Raw genomic sequence first — 14,201 nt, 5'->3', positions numbered from 1 at the left:
GCATTTATGAATGATTTGGCACACCAGTACAGTCAATTCCATTACTAGAATTATCAGCCCTCGGAAAGAATCAGCCTACTGCGAAATAATTTAAGTAAACTTCCTTTTTCCAAGGCCCACTATGTGCTCTGTCAGCTCCCTTGAGAACAAATGTCTATGTGCCTGTAAAATATTCAGTAATAGGCAGTTTGCGGCGAATGATTTTCATTTATTTATGATTTATTATTTATTATTATGCTTTTTGCTCCAGCCCGACCCCAAGAGACAAGCGCTCTGTGTATCAACAAACTATTACACAGGCAATAAGCGCAAAGGGAGAGGTTAACATTTATGTCGTTCATGAAGATTGTCTCTGCTGCTGAGTCTATGCAGCAGAAGGGCTCTCTGCACCAATGTCCTGCTGTTACATTTCCCAGCTAGCTTGATCTTAGTCAATATTGTGAATCATACCTGCATGCACTGTTCTTCTGTCTTCATACATGCTCATGAATAATATTTGATGTTCGAGTAAGATAACCAAACAGATCCTGTAAGCTGTGAAATTGATTGGCCACACTGAAGTCTGTTCCCTTTAAATCTTAAAGGGACAGTTCACCCAAAAATGAACATTTGTTATCGTTTATTCACATGTATGACTTTGTGTCCTCTGTGGGACATAAAAGATATTTAATAATGTGCCATTCTCTATACAGTTACAGTGGAGAAATGCAGCTTTCAAGCATAAAAACAGAAATCATAAAAGTGATCCATATGCAATTTACACACTACTGTACAAAGGCTTGATGACAATAGGAAGAAATTCATACTTTTATTCAACAAGGACACATTAAATTGATCAAAAGTGACAGTAAAGACTACGTTTTTACAAAAGATTTCTATTTCAAATGAATTCTTTTGAACATTCTATTCATCAAAGAATCCTTGAAAACTAAAATCCACAGGAATGTTAAGCACGCCTGCTTTTAACATTGATTATATGAAGAAGAAATGTTGGTTACACTTTATTTGAAGGTGTCTTTGTTACACTGTAATTATACATCTAAGTACTGAGTAATATTTTGTCCCTATTTTAACGATCTAAGCGCATTGTCTGCAGCACACGGCGCAGGCGCATTAAAGGCCGAATCCACTTTTGCTGGTTTTAAAAAAATGGTCGGAAGCAATAGCTGTCACTTAACCTTTTCTGTTAACTATAGACCCGGTATAGTCCCGCTATGAGTAACCCACTTAGCCAATAATGACCTTGAATTTCGTTACATGTCATTTTTTTGCCAAAATAACTTGCGAGATGTAGTGATTACAAGGTGTTTGGTTTCATTTGACATGTTCATGTTCTAGATGACTAGTCTATTCTTGAGCAATAGTTAACGTCTATTACATTTTCATGTTTTAGCCTAGACGTCAGGGCTGTGGCTTGGATGCTATTAGACGTCTTTTAAACACACAGTTGTTTGCTGGGATGTGTAACAAAGACAGTGTAAAATAGTGTTACCAAGAAGGATTCTGAATTATCATGTGACACTGAAGACCGGAGTAAAGATGCTGAAAAATCAGCTCTGCCATCTTCGAATAAATATTTTTATAATATGATGTTAACTGTTAACTGTTTTACTGTATTTTTGTTCAGATCAATGCAGCTTTGGAGAGCATAAGAGACTTCTTTCAAAAACATTAGATCAATTTATTTCATTCAACCGAGTCGTGACATTGCTACACTCTAAAAAATGCTGGGTTAAAAACAACCCAAGTTGGGTTGAAAATGCACCAACCCAACAATTGGGTTGTTTTAACCCAATGGTTGAGTTGTTTTAACCCAATGGTTGAGTTGTTTTAACCCAATGGTTGAGTTGTTTTAACCCAGTGGTTGGGTTAAATGTTGCTTAAGACAACCCAATTGCTGGGTAAGAACAACTCAACCATTGGGTTAAAACAACTCAACCATTGGGTTAAAACAACTCAACCATTGGGTTAAAACAACCCAATTGTTGGGTTGGTGCATTTTCAACCCAACTTGGGTTGTTTTTAACCCAGCATTTTTTAGAGTGTCCTATTCCCATTACATTCCAAGGAAACCTTGGGCAAATGTCAAGATGTTTATCACACACTGTTAGCATATGACTTCAGAAGACTGACAATACACACAAGTCGTGTGGACCACTTTTATGATGCTTTAATGGTGTGTGTTTTTTGTCATTTGTGAATCATGAAAGATCCAGTCTTTCATTGCATTGTACATGCCTATGATGTTCTTTAAAAATCTGTCTTTTTTGTTCCATTGAAGAAAGAAAGGTTTGGAAGAACATGAGGGTGAATAAATCATGACAGAACATTCATTTTTGGGGGAGCTGATCCTTGGAAATACTGTAAAGAGAGGAAGCAGCTGAAAGACACCACTTATGAACTTCTCTTTTCTGTTTCCCCCAGCGGAAAAATCATCGTAGATGACAAAAGCAAAGCGCCAGAGACGGAGGTAAAGAAAACTCCGGCGGAGGTGAAGACAGTCCCCAATGAAGCCCCTCAGACGAACGGCAACGAGAGCAAAGCGTGATCCGGAATGGGCGAGCGCACGACAGTCGCAGACAGACAGCACCACACCACACCACCACCACCACGTCTCAAACACAAGGGGTTCTTTCTTCAGTGTCTTCTTTGAGTTTGCAGAACAAAACACGTCTGTAGATGTATAGAGCGCCTAAAGAGTTTGCGCACAGGCCTTTTATATTTTTCTTTTCATTTATTGTTATTGAACCGCGTCTTTCATAAATGCAAGAAGGAAAGATTCTTCAGCTCTAGTGTCAGTCTCCTCGACCTGTCTGAGTGAGATCCGGGTCTTTCAAAGACGTTCAGTGTGAGAAGTGAATCACCGCGAGGAACCGTAGAGTTTGCCTTCACACTTTCAGACCGCAGTGCTGTTTCAGTTACGTTTTGTCTTATTACATGCAGTATTGCCATCGTTATTGTCTGCCACAGTTTTGATGTTTTACTTGTGTTTAAATAATGTACAAAAGCAACCGCCTTTTTATTTTATTTTTCACTTAGTGATAGAATTTTAGCATGCTTCCTTATCCATTTATTTTTCTATGTCCTTTTTTTGTTTGTTTGTTTTATTCCAGCCCTGGGCGTTTACAGCATTTTACTCTGATATCCCGTATTCAACACGTTGTTTGCTTCTCTAGCAAACCCGACGCAAAAGCTCACACGGGGTACAGGTCTGAACTAGCGGTTAGGCTCATACAAATCGCCACTACTCTTTCCTTATGTTTTTTCATATTACAACGCATCCCATTTTCCCAGAACCTTAGGGTTCTTCCATTTACTTTAGATCTTTAAAGCAAAACTGAGAGTCAAAGAGGACTCCAGCTGTGATCCTTGCTTACAAAAACGTCCCGCAAGTCCTTTAAAAAAACATTAGGAACAACCCGGAGCTCTTAGATATGGATCGAACGGCTTCTTAAGAGAATTCAAGCGTCGCTGCTGCTTTACATCCAAATACAACTGTTTTACTCGTGGCCTAACAGCCGTGCCTAACGCTCACGGGACATCCTGTAAGATGTCTGCCTGTTGCTTCACTGGCATTCGCCCATGTATTTGATAAACGTTGCATTACAATGAAGCTGTTCCCCTTTGATACTGTTTTTTTTTTTCATGTCTTAAACGGCCAAAATTCTTGTTTTTATTTTTTATTTAAGCCATAGTACTCCGGTGTGGATCGTAGTATAAAGAATATTCAGACTTTTTTTGTACAGTGTTTCTCATTCTTTAGGCTGCAAGCTTGTGCACTGTGAATGCGTGAAAATCCTAGTGTGAATACAGTGTGTTCTTTGTACTAGAATAAAAAAAGAAAAAATTCCATAGGTTGTGAAAGCTGTAGCTGTTAGTTCAAACGATGTTCATCATGATAAGCATTAAAAAAAAAAGATGTAAAAAGAAAAACAAAAGAAAAAAAACAACACAATGGCAGCAGAAATGAAATACGGACACAAAAGGAGTTGGTGCCTTCAATATAAACATCCTCTCGTATGCAGGCTGACGCTACTGTCTCTGTGACAACATACCCCGACGCTGTCAGATGGTCCAGATCTGTGAACTGACTGTGAAAATGATAGTTTTGCTCTTAGTTTTGCTCAAATGTGTCGTCACTTGGTCTTCTGGGTCTGAGGGTGTAAATGGATCGTGGTTTTCTTAAAACTTGAGTTTTTCAAATTCTCAAACAACATGCCTCTATTTAACTGATGCAAAATAAGACGTATATATATATACATATATAAATATAAATATAACAATGTCTCAATGCATTTTGTCTCATAGGCGCCCGAGGGTTTGCCTGCTCACCCGCCATTGAATTACAAAATCACTTGTTCATCCCGTTTGCTCAAATGCCTATTTTTAAACCTGAAATAAGCATGCGATGTATTCTGACTTGGATGTCATTAGTGTTAAGGTTACCGACTGAATTGCTAACTAACTGAAAATGTCAAAGAATTATTTGTTGTACATTTTTCTGAATGTCAGTGAACTCATCGTTCGTACATTTACTGTTGTCACTTTTGCTTTTGCAAGTCGAACGTGAAGTGATTTCATGGCGTCGGACGGAAACACGTCGGAATAACTTTCATTATTTCATTAAGTCGTTAAACATAACAGATCCGTAAGTTCACGATCTCTTTGAATGTATGTTTGTGTTCTGTTAAGCATTTGTAATGCAGTTATTAACGATGAAAGTTATTCGAAAGTGTTTCCGGCAGGACTTCGGTCTAATAAGCATCTGAGAGGCTTGTAGAAACTGCAAGCTCTTCATTGCGATCCTCTTCCTTTGATTCACACTGCCGTTTAACGTGGGACCAATTTTTTTGTACGTGTACACAGTTTACCACCGCAACCATGCCATCATGTCACTTTAAAGACAAAAGTCTGTTTCCGAAAGCATTTTTAAGCTCATCATCTGAGCAGATTACACCCGTTTCCCTCATCATCTCAGACCTTTAAAAGACATCCATCCCTTCATCCAGCCCTATACTGAGAGGCCCTTCTCACAGCTGTATACAGATTTTTACAAATCAAATGTCTCTTCCACCTCTCTCTCTTCCCCCCTCTCACTGCCACTGCTGTAAATACTAACCGACAACAATATCTGACTTCATTCTGTCAAAAAATTTCTTGTGTTCAATAAAATGAGAAAAAATATTTGTCTCCGCTGTTTCCTTTCACATGCACAGATGTTCTGGGCAGGATCATGGCCTTGAGACACTATCAACACTGTTTTCATAAGCTTGTGTTTCATAAATGCATGTTCAGTTAGCTAACTTCGCAGAAGTGTTATTTTACTACTGATACTATTATAGAATTCATTAATATTTTGAATTGGCTTTCATTTTTATGTTAGTTTTAGTAACCATGTGTGTTTGTCTTTTTTGTTTCTTTTTAACTTTCTTTTTAATTTCTGTTTTAGTCAGTACTTCAACATACTTATTTTAGTTTTTCATCTAATATTTCTATTGTATTTTATTTCAGTTAAAGCTACACTGTGTGATATTTCCCCCCTTCTAGCGGTGAAAAGGTATATGACCATCCAGTGAATAATAGTTTCTGTTCCTCTCAATTCCAATTTCGTTTGAACTCCTACGGTGGCCGATTTAGTCCAAGATTAACACGGCATTCCCCCTTTTCACATTCGACATCGAGTGTTAAAACGCGAAAGTCGAACCTTGAATGTATGGGTATGTCCCTCTTTGGCTAATGTACTTTCAAGATGGAGGGGCAACATGGCGACTGGCATTCAAACCATAGACAGTAAAAGAAATGGATAGAGCGTTCCCATACACTTCAACGGCGGAAAGTGAGGTCAGTAAGAAGCACTCACTTCCTGATGTCTGAGCGAACTGCGCAGGCTCAGACTGAGCTTGACGACGTAGATGTGACGTAAGCCTCCTGTCTGACAGCTGTAGGTCTTCTAGTAGATGTGGAAAGTGAAAGCTGAATCACGTTGTTTAAATGTTTTGTCCCGTTGCTTTTGGCTCGCTATGGGCTTCTTCCCATTCTTCCCCCTTGACTTTATCAGACTTTATGTCTCCACGTCCCCCCGACTGTCTCATAGACAGTAAAGGATTCTGAGCGTCTCCTTCTGTCTATACGGTAATTTCTCTACTTTGCGACAGAGTCGCGTTGGTTATGACGCAATCGTTAGCCTATTTTTACAAAAACAGCTTCTGCGGGGCGATAGTGTAAGATACAAGGTAATGGAGCCTTTTATGCATTGTCATGTTTCTTTAGAAATAAACAATGGACAAATGGAGTCTTTAAACGCCTCAGATGTAAAGTTATTCACTGTCAAAGTGACTCAAAAATGAATGGGAGTCAATGGGATGCTAACCCTATGGGTGGAAGGCTTTCCGAGCGCAAGATTACCCCCTTGATTCGAACCCCTCACCTGTATGTATTTTCAGTAGCATATTATAAACTTATGAGAATACTTTATTACTTGAAAGAAGTAAATATACATTAATGAGCACATATATTTTTGAAAGAAGTGTTTTTAGCTAATAATAAACTAAAAAAGTTACACAGTGTAGCTTTAATGAATGCGTTTCAATAGCTTTAACAACACTATAAATAAATAGGTTGACTGTTTTGATAAACTGGAGTTTTTTTTTATTATTATTCTGTTTCAGAATTATATATATATATATTTTTTTTTTGCTGTTTTTTTTTTTTTTTTTTTTTTTTTTTTTACTGTCAGTTTGACTACACACTGTAAAAAAAGGTTTTTAATTACCATCAACTTGGAAGTCATTTAATCTTAAATTAAACTGACTTAAAAATAGTTGAATCTTTCAACTTAAAAATTGAAAATTGCTCATATTTGTCATAACTTATCGATCATATATTTTTTTATAGGAGTGTCAGTCAGTGTACTATTATTTCATAGTGTGGCCTTTTGTCAAGTTGTTGTTTTGGCACTTTGTCATAAAAGTTCACACGTTTAATAAACTGTCTTGTGCAATAACAGGAAATATTGCATCAAATATTAAGGTAAAAAAAAAAAAAAAAAAACACCGTGAGAAATTGTGAAAAGTGTGACAACTATCACACTATCACAGGATATCACGCTTGTCACAAAGCCCAAATCATCGCGAACTTGTTTGTTGACCTACTGTTATTGTTGCCTTGGAGAAGAACGTATTAAATATTAGTGTTATAATGTTCTGGTATACCATAAACATAAGCTATAAAATAAATTATGAATATTTTAGGTGGTGTTACTGGGTATTCAAGATTAAGGCAGACATGGGCTGCGTTGCGCCTTATCGCCACCAGATGGCCCAAAAGACCACATTACTTAGAGTTTCAGCACATTTAAAGCTTCTTGACGATTCTGCGAATAAACTCAAGTAAAATTAGCTCATAATTTGATATTTGCGTCTGAAAATCCATATTTCTCAGTCAAGGCGATGATACAACAAAACATCAATGGTGTATTTCTAAATAAAAACTGTGTGGTTTTCTTATAATCTGGTAATTAAATCAAAGTTTAAATGCATGAGGTACACTGCTTTGTATGTCGATGTATTGTGAAATCGCCGTTAACCCCCGTCAGGAGTCCACAGTTGTACTGGGTTTAGCGTTTACCGATGTGATCCTGCATTGAGCATTTGTAATTGCACGAGTTGTCCACTGGGTGTCACTAAAGCATCGCGCTAATTAATGTGCCGCTCACTCACAAAAGGCCCGTTTTATTAAAAACATAGAAGCAGTGTTTTGACACATATTTTGTGTATGTTTACCATATTCGAACATCGGGCCTGTTTCACCTCATAGCCAGTGAAAATGTGACTGTAAAATGGTAGGAACTGGATGTAACATTAGTTCCCGCTGTGGTAAGTCCAGAAATCTGCTTCTAATTCAGAATGGCTTTGATTATTTGCCTGTTTATGTAACATAGACAGTTAAAGGCAATAGTCCAAGATCCAAAAGAGTTAGGCTCAAGCTTTTATGAAATATCATGCTGTTCTTGATAACGGAACATCTATCATTAACAAATTTCACTCGTTGGAACTCACTTCAGTACTTTGTGTGTCGTTGTTGTTGTTTACAGCTAAATGTAGCACATCCATCATCACAGTGCTCACAAATCAACCTTCTCTGTGACTGAAGGCCTGGTCATCATGGACACAGGAGAGCTGGTTCCGGTTCAGCAAGTTATGTGACATAGCTACCTGTATATTTAAGGTAAGCAGATAACCTCAGCTTTTGTTCTAAAAACTAGGTCATATTCAAGGTATGTAAATAGCAATAGAAATGTATTCTCTGAACGCACAACACGTCAAACCTTGAAGCAGATGGGCTACAGCAGCAGAAGGTTCAGCTAAGAACAGGAACTGAGGCTACAATTCACACGCAGTCGCACCAAAATTGGACAATAGAAGATTGGGAAAATGTTGCCTGGTTTGATGAGCCAATATCTGCTGCAACATTTGATGTTACAGTAGTTTCAGACATATAAAAAAAACATGCCTTGCATTAGTGGTTTAGGCTAGTGGTGTGGGGGAATATTTTTTAAAATTAAGGCCCCTAGTACCAGTTGAACATTGTTTAAACACCACAGCCTACCTGAATATTGTTGCTGACCATGTCCATTCATTTATGACCACAGTGCATCTTTTGATGGCCTCAGGATAACACGCCTTGTCACAAAGCCCAAATCATTGGAAACTGATTTTTTGAACGTCATAATGGGTTCACTATACTCAAAAGACCTCCACAGTCCACACCAGAACTCAATCCAATAGAGCACCTTGGGATGTGGTGTGGCTTCAAACCTGATACTAGCAAGGTGTACCTAATAAAGTGGCTAGTGAGTGTATTTTGAGAATGACCCATATCTGATTCCGATTTTTAAGTATCATAAAAGGCTTTAAACCAGGTTAAACACCATTAACTTATGTAAATGATCCTGGCAGGTTCCACTGAGTGCTTTATTATAGAAACAGACTCCACGGGGGAGCAGAGACCCCCATCGTTCGGATACTGATCTGCGTACCTGGAACCTGTGTAAGTTGTCATTATCTAAAGTGCCATATTTGGATATTTGCAATGAGAGTGTTTGGCTTGAAAAATCTCATCTGAGACACGTTTATAGCCAGTGGACAGAGGAGGCAGATGAAATTTACAGATTACAGGTTATCTGTGTAAAAGTCCAGTTTGATTTTATTAGTATATTTACACTTTGTAGGGTCACACATGTTGTAAGAACATCCCGTTCTGGAAGAACTTGCTTGGCATTGTTTCCAGGAGCAATATAAGGCAGGCTTGCTACAGCAGTTCTTCTGGTCCTGGTTCATTATTGGGTCATGGGATTGCTGAAATCTTTGCATTAACAACCAAATTTGAAGAAAAAGATTTCAATTGGGAGTAAAGATTAGTGTGATATTCACGCAAATTAAATATCCAATAGTCATAAGATTACATTGCCCCAACTTTGATTAAAACATTGATTTGACAAATTATAAATGATTTAGCGAAGCTTTACAAATGATCGCACGAAGAAAGCTTTCCTGCATGCCAGCTGAAACCGTAACCCTCATAAATCAATGTACCAGCGTGTTGCTTTTTGCCATCCTACATAAACATGTACAGTATAAACATTTCAACTTTTATTCATCATTTGCAACAGCTTAAACAACACAATCTCTGCTTTCCATAGTACTTGTGCTACTGATCTTAGTTTATTTATGGTTTAAAGGGGGGGTGAAACACTCAGTTTCAGTCAATCTCATGTCAATCTTGAGTACCTATAGAGTAGTATTGCATCCTTCATATCTCCGAAAAGTCTTTAGTTTTATTATATTTATAAAATAAATATGGGCTGTTCCGAGTTTTTCCGGAAAAAAACGAGCGCCTGGAGGCGTATTGTGTGGGCGGAGCTAAAGAATGACGAGCACACAAAACAGTGACGTCCTCAAGCGTGGAGAAACCCATCGCTATCGATCTCAGCTAATAGTATATGATCCAGAATCATTCGGAGGCTGAAATAAATTGAACAGGAGAAACAGCAACAGCAGGACGCCCGTCTCTGTGGTATGTACTGTATTTAGTGGCCTGTCAACATTTGTGTGTCTTTACTCGCAGTTTATGAGGACATGATTCGGTTTATGGACTATTGTATGCGACTAAACCTTAGCAGTAGCAAGCAAAACGGTTTTGCACATATTATTGCATATATTATACATAGAACAGCAATGGAGTCCGTTAGCACATTTGAATGATGAAGCACGCGATCGTGTTGTTTACCGATGTTTACTCACGTGACGATAGCCAACAGCATAGACATTTGAAGCAGGTTTACTCACCGGCTGCTTCCAAAGCAGGACCAAACCTTTATCGCTGGGCCGGCTCCGTCAAAAACACACTTCTTTGGTATGATTTGGTGAAGTCCTGACAGCAGTGAACGGCGGAGATCCACTTTGCGACAAGACTGAAGTGATGTTGTGAAGCTTCCCGTCATTTCTGCGTTCAAATCGGTTCAAATGCAGCGCTGCCTTCCCGGAATGCTGTGCTGAAGCGTTGAAGTCGCTCGACGTCACCCATAGGAATAAAGTGGAGCACGGCGCGACCATAGGGCGCGTCAGAAGTGTTCACAGATGACTGGATCTGCACCTGAGCGAGTGTTTATGGGCGTGCATTTCCTCTCTCGCTCTAGTCACGCGCGCGCACCCTACCGGGAGAAGAGCCCGTACGGCCCATACAAGGACCTTCCGCTCTGTTCACGTCAAGCCGAGCCATACTCAAAAAAACTCTCCGAAACTTGTGAGAAACCGGAAGGAGTATTTTTGACACAGAAATACTCTATCAAACGTCCAACATTAGTTTTTGAAACTTTGTCTATGTTTAGGATGGAAATCCAAGTCTTTAACAGTGTAAAAAGCTCAGTATGCATGAAACAGCATCCCCCCCCCCCCCCCCCCAAGAATTTCTATTTCATCCTTGGAAAGCAGCTCCTTTATTCTCATCTCTAATCTAGCATGTTTGAGCTGTCTTAACTGCAAGTTACTTGCACTGACATATCTTAAAGGGATACTTCACCGTTTTTTCATATTAAACTATGTTATTCCCTTAACTAAGATGAGTTGATACATACCTCTGTCGTCTGAGTGCGTGCACTTAATCTCTCTGATGCGCGGTGACATTCTGATAGCATTTAGCTTAGCACACTAATCACAGTTCATTTCTATGGAACCAAACAGAGATCAAGTTAGAAGCAACCCATCAACTCCACGTTTCCCCTATTTAAATACAGTTACACGAATAGTTGGACGATCAAGTATGGTGACACAAAATAATACGTGGCGCTTTTTTAACCGAGTTAAAAAGGAGAACTATAATGTATGGCGGAATAGCACTTCTGAGAGTACTTCATCTCGGCGCAGTAAAAAGTCCCGGCCGAAACATCCTCCCTCACATCTCCCCCTCCCTCTCTCATTTCCGTAAATAGAACCAACGTGACCTGCACGCCTGCATCAGTAGAAGTAGTTTGAGCAGAGTTGACGAAGTACCAGTTTGTAGGAAGATAGTTTGAACAATCATGGTTATAATGTGCGTCGTAAAGGGTTGTGAGAACAAGGCGAAGGTATTTAGTGCCGTCATGTTTCACCGATTTCCAATTCACCACAAACGGCGGAAAGCTTGGTTAGCTGCTTTGAACATTGATGCAACAACACCGCTGGAGATTCTGAAGAAATGGCGTGTTTGCTCCGAGCATTTCACACAGGAGGACTGATACCTCCACAGGATTACGCCTAAAGGATTCTGCCACACCGACAATAATCAAAGCAAGAACACAACAAAGTGGATCATCACCTAACACTGTAAGTGTCCTTTTGCATGGTATTTGGTTGTCCTGAAGTGGCAGTAACCTTAGCTTATCAAACTTTAGTGGTGTTTAACCTAGTAAACACAAGTAACTTTGCTGTGAAATCAGTGCGCCTGTGAGACAGGCAATACAGAGTTTTTGACTGTTTGATGTACTTGAGAAGTGAGCTCAGAAATAAAAATGAAGTATAAGCCTAAGCCCGTAGTGTAACGTTATAACTTAGTGTCACCAAATCAACAGGCACTGTCAGCTTTCCAAGTGATCTTAAGTAAAAGACAAAAGCCAATATTAGTATACTTTAACATAGCAACGTTTAATATTACAGATGGAACATTCACGAGAACATCATAAAAACAAACAAACAGATTTTATGAGATGAACCTCTCAGAGAAACCTGCAACCGCAGTGAGAAAATAAACATAAAAACTCCCCTTACACTATAAGCTTTAATGTCAATATGGTAATATGTGAAATGCTCGGAGCAAACACGCCATTTCTTCAGAATCTCCAGCGGTGTTGTTGCATCAATGTTCAAAGCAGCTAACCAAGCTTTCCGCCGTTTGTGGTGAATTGGAAATCGGTGAAACATGACGGCACTAAATACCTTCGCCTTGTTCTCACAACCCTTTACGACGCACATTATAACCATGATTGTTCAAACTATCTTCCTACAAACTGGTACTTCGTCAACTCTGCTCAAACTACTTCTACTGATGCAGGCGTGCAGGTCACGTTGGTTCTATTTACGGAAATGAGAGAGGGAGGGGGAGATGTGAGGGAGGATGTTTCGGCCGGGACTTTTTACTGCGCCGAGTTGAAGTACTCTTAGAAGTGCTATTCCGCCATACATTATAGTTCTCCTTTTTAACTCGGTTAAAAAAGCACTACGTTTTATTTTGTGTCACCATACTTGATCGTCCAACTATTCGTGTAACTGTATTTAAATAGGGGAAACGTGGAGTTGATGGGTTGCTTCTAACTTGATCTCTGTTTGGTACCATAGGAATGAACTGTGATTAGTGTGCTAAGCTAAATGCTATCAGAATGTCACCGCGCATCAGAGAGATTAAGTGCACGCACTCAGACGACAGAAGTATGTATCTACTCATCTTAGTTAAGGGAATAACATAGTTTAATATGAAAAAACGGTGAAGTATCCCTTTAAAATAGGTGCATATTTTAAGCAATTTTTCCCACACAAACCCATCGATTCACTTCAGAAGGCTTTTATTAACCCCCCGGAGCCATATGGACTACTTTTATAATGGATGGATGCACTTTTTTGCGCTTCAAGTTTTGGGCTGCCATTCACTGCCATTATAAAGCTTGGATTAGCTAGGACATTTATTAATATAACTCTGATTGTATTCGTCTGAAAGAAGAATGTCATATACACTTAGTGTGAGGGGTGAGGAAATCATGGGGTAATTTTCATTTTTGGGTGAACTTTAATCTTAGCCCTGTATGTGAAATCAGGCAAAAGTGTATTTTATAATTCTTTTTTTGTATTATATAATGTTCACTTTATCACAGTTTTTACTTTATTTGGATCATTTTATTATGACTTTCCTGTTAGTCACATGCTTTATTGGGAAATAAACCCCTAAATCTTGCACTGCTCCTACTTCTTCTTCTACCTGGCCCATACAAGTCCTTCTTGTTCTCATAGAAGAATGCTGTTGTCCCATCAGATTAAGCAGCATAGTAGCATGAGCCGCAGTCGTGGCCAGCCCCGTCCCTCTCTGGCAGTCGGCAGACGAGATTATGTAATGCTGGTCCCTCAAACGGTTTGGCAATTGCCAAACACATGACATATGGTCTATCAAAAGGCTGGTTTTAATATTTCCTGTTTAGATGTGCTCGCTCTAAACTTCTCAAGATGTTGATGGAATGAAAGAAAGTGGCTTTCGAACATTTATTTTGGTTGAATCCCCTGCCATATGGTTTAACGTGGCTTTCTTCTGGACCGGGGCCATACGGGAAAACATTGGCATCGCTTTTATCTCACTCTCTCTCTCTCTCTTCTTCAATAACAGCCAACACATACCAGCAGATTAGAGGCCCCTATAGTCTTCCCAACCCCCGGTACTTAACAATGGTGTTAGCTGGAGCCGTACAGCTGGTCCGGTCCTAGGTGGATCTCACACAGAGCCTCAATCTGAGCAACATGCTTCCTGTTACTGGAATTATACTGTAAACACTTGCTGTTTGTGGCTGGAAAGTATAAATTGGACATTTGATCAAATCAACACTTGGACGGTTACCACTCATTTACATAACACGGTGAAAAATGAGAGCGGCCTTGTTTTAACGGATTAGACAGGATTGAATAACA

At 39.2% G+C, this 14,201-nt stretch overlaps 2 protein-coding genes across 6 annotated transcripts in view; both read left to right on the top strand.

Annotated features, from left to right (window-relative positions):
* Window positions 1-5,184, top strand: part of ncam1a (neural cell adhesion molecule 1a) — a 274,586-nt gene extending 269,402 nt beyond the window's left edge. For all 4 annotated transcript variants that reach the window (XM_067424257.1, XM_067424256.1, XM_067424258.1 and 1 more), the window contains one exon: window positions 2,425-5,184. In XM_067424257.1, coding sequence (XP_067280358.1) covers window positions 2,425-2,548 — 124 coding nt within the window. In that variant the 3' untranslated portion in view covers window positions 2,549-5,184. The remainder of the gene's footprint in view (window positions 1-2,424) is intronic.
* Window positions 5,185-7,773: 2,589 nt separating this feature from the next.
* Window positions 7,774-14,201, top strand: part of zbtb16a (zinc finger and BTB domain containing 16a) — a 132,799-nt gene continuing 126,371 nt past the window's right edge. For both annotated transcript variants that reach the window (XM_067422692.1, XM_067422691.1), the window contains exons 1-2: window positions 7,774-7,874; window positions 8,093-8,226. The gene's annotated coding sequence lies outside the window, so the exon portion shown is untranslated. The remainder of the gene's footprint in view (window positions 7,875-8,092; window positions 8,227-14,201) is intronic.

This window comes from Pseudorasbora parva, chromosome 18 (genome assembly GCF_024679245.1).
Source record: "Pseudorasbora parva isolate DD20220531a chromosome 18, ASM2467924v1, whole genome shotgun sequence".
Classification (NCBI taxonomy): Eukaryota; Metazoa; Chordata; class Actinopteri; order Cypriniformes; family Gobionidae; genus Pseudorasbora; species Pseudorasbora parva.
The sequence above is the reverse complement of the archived record's forward strand: the minus strand, read 5'-3'. Positions and strand labels throughout refer to the sequence as shown.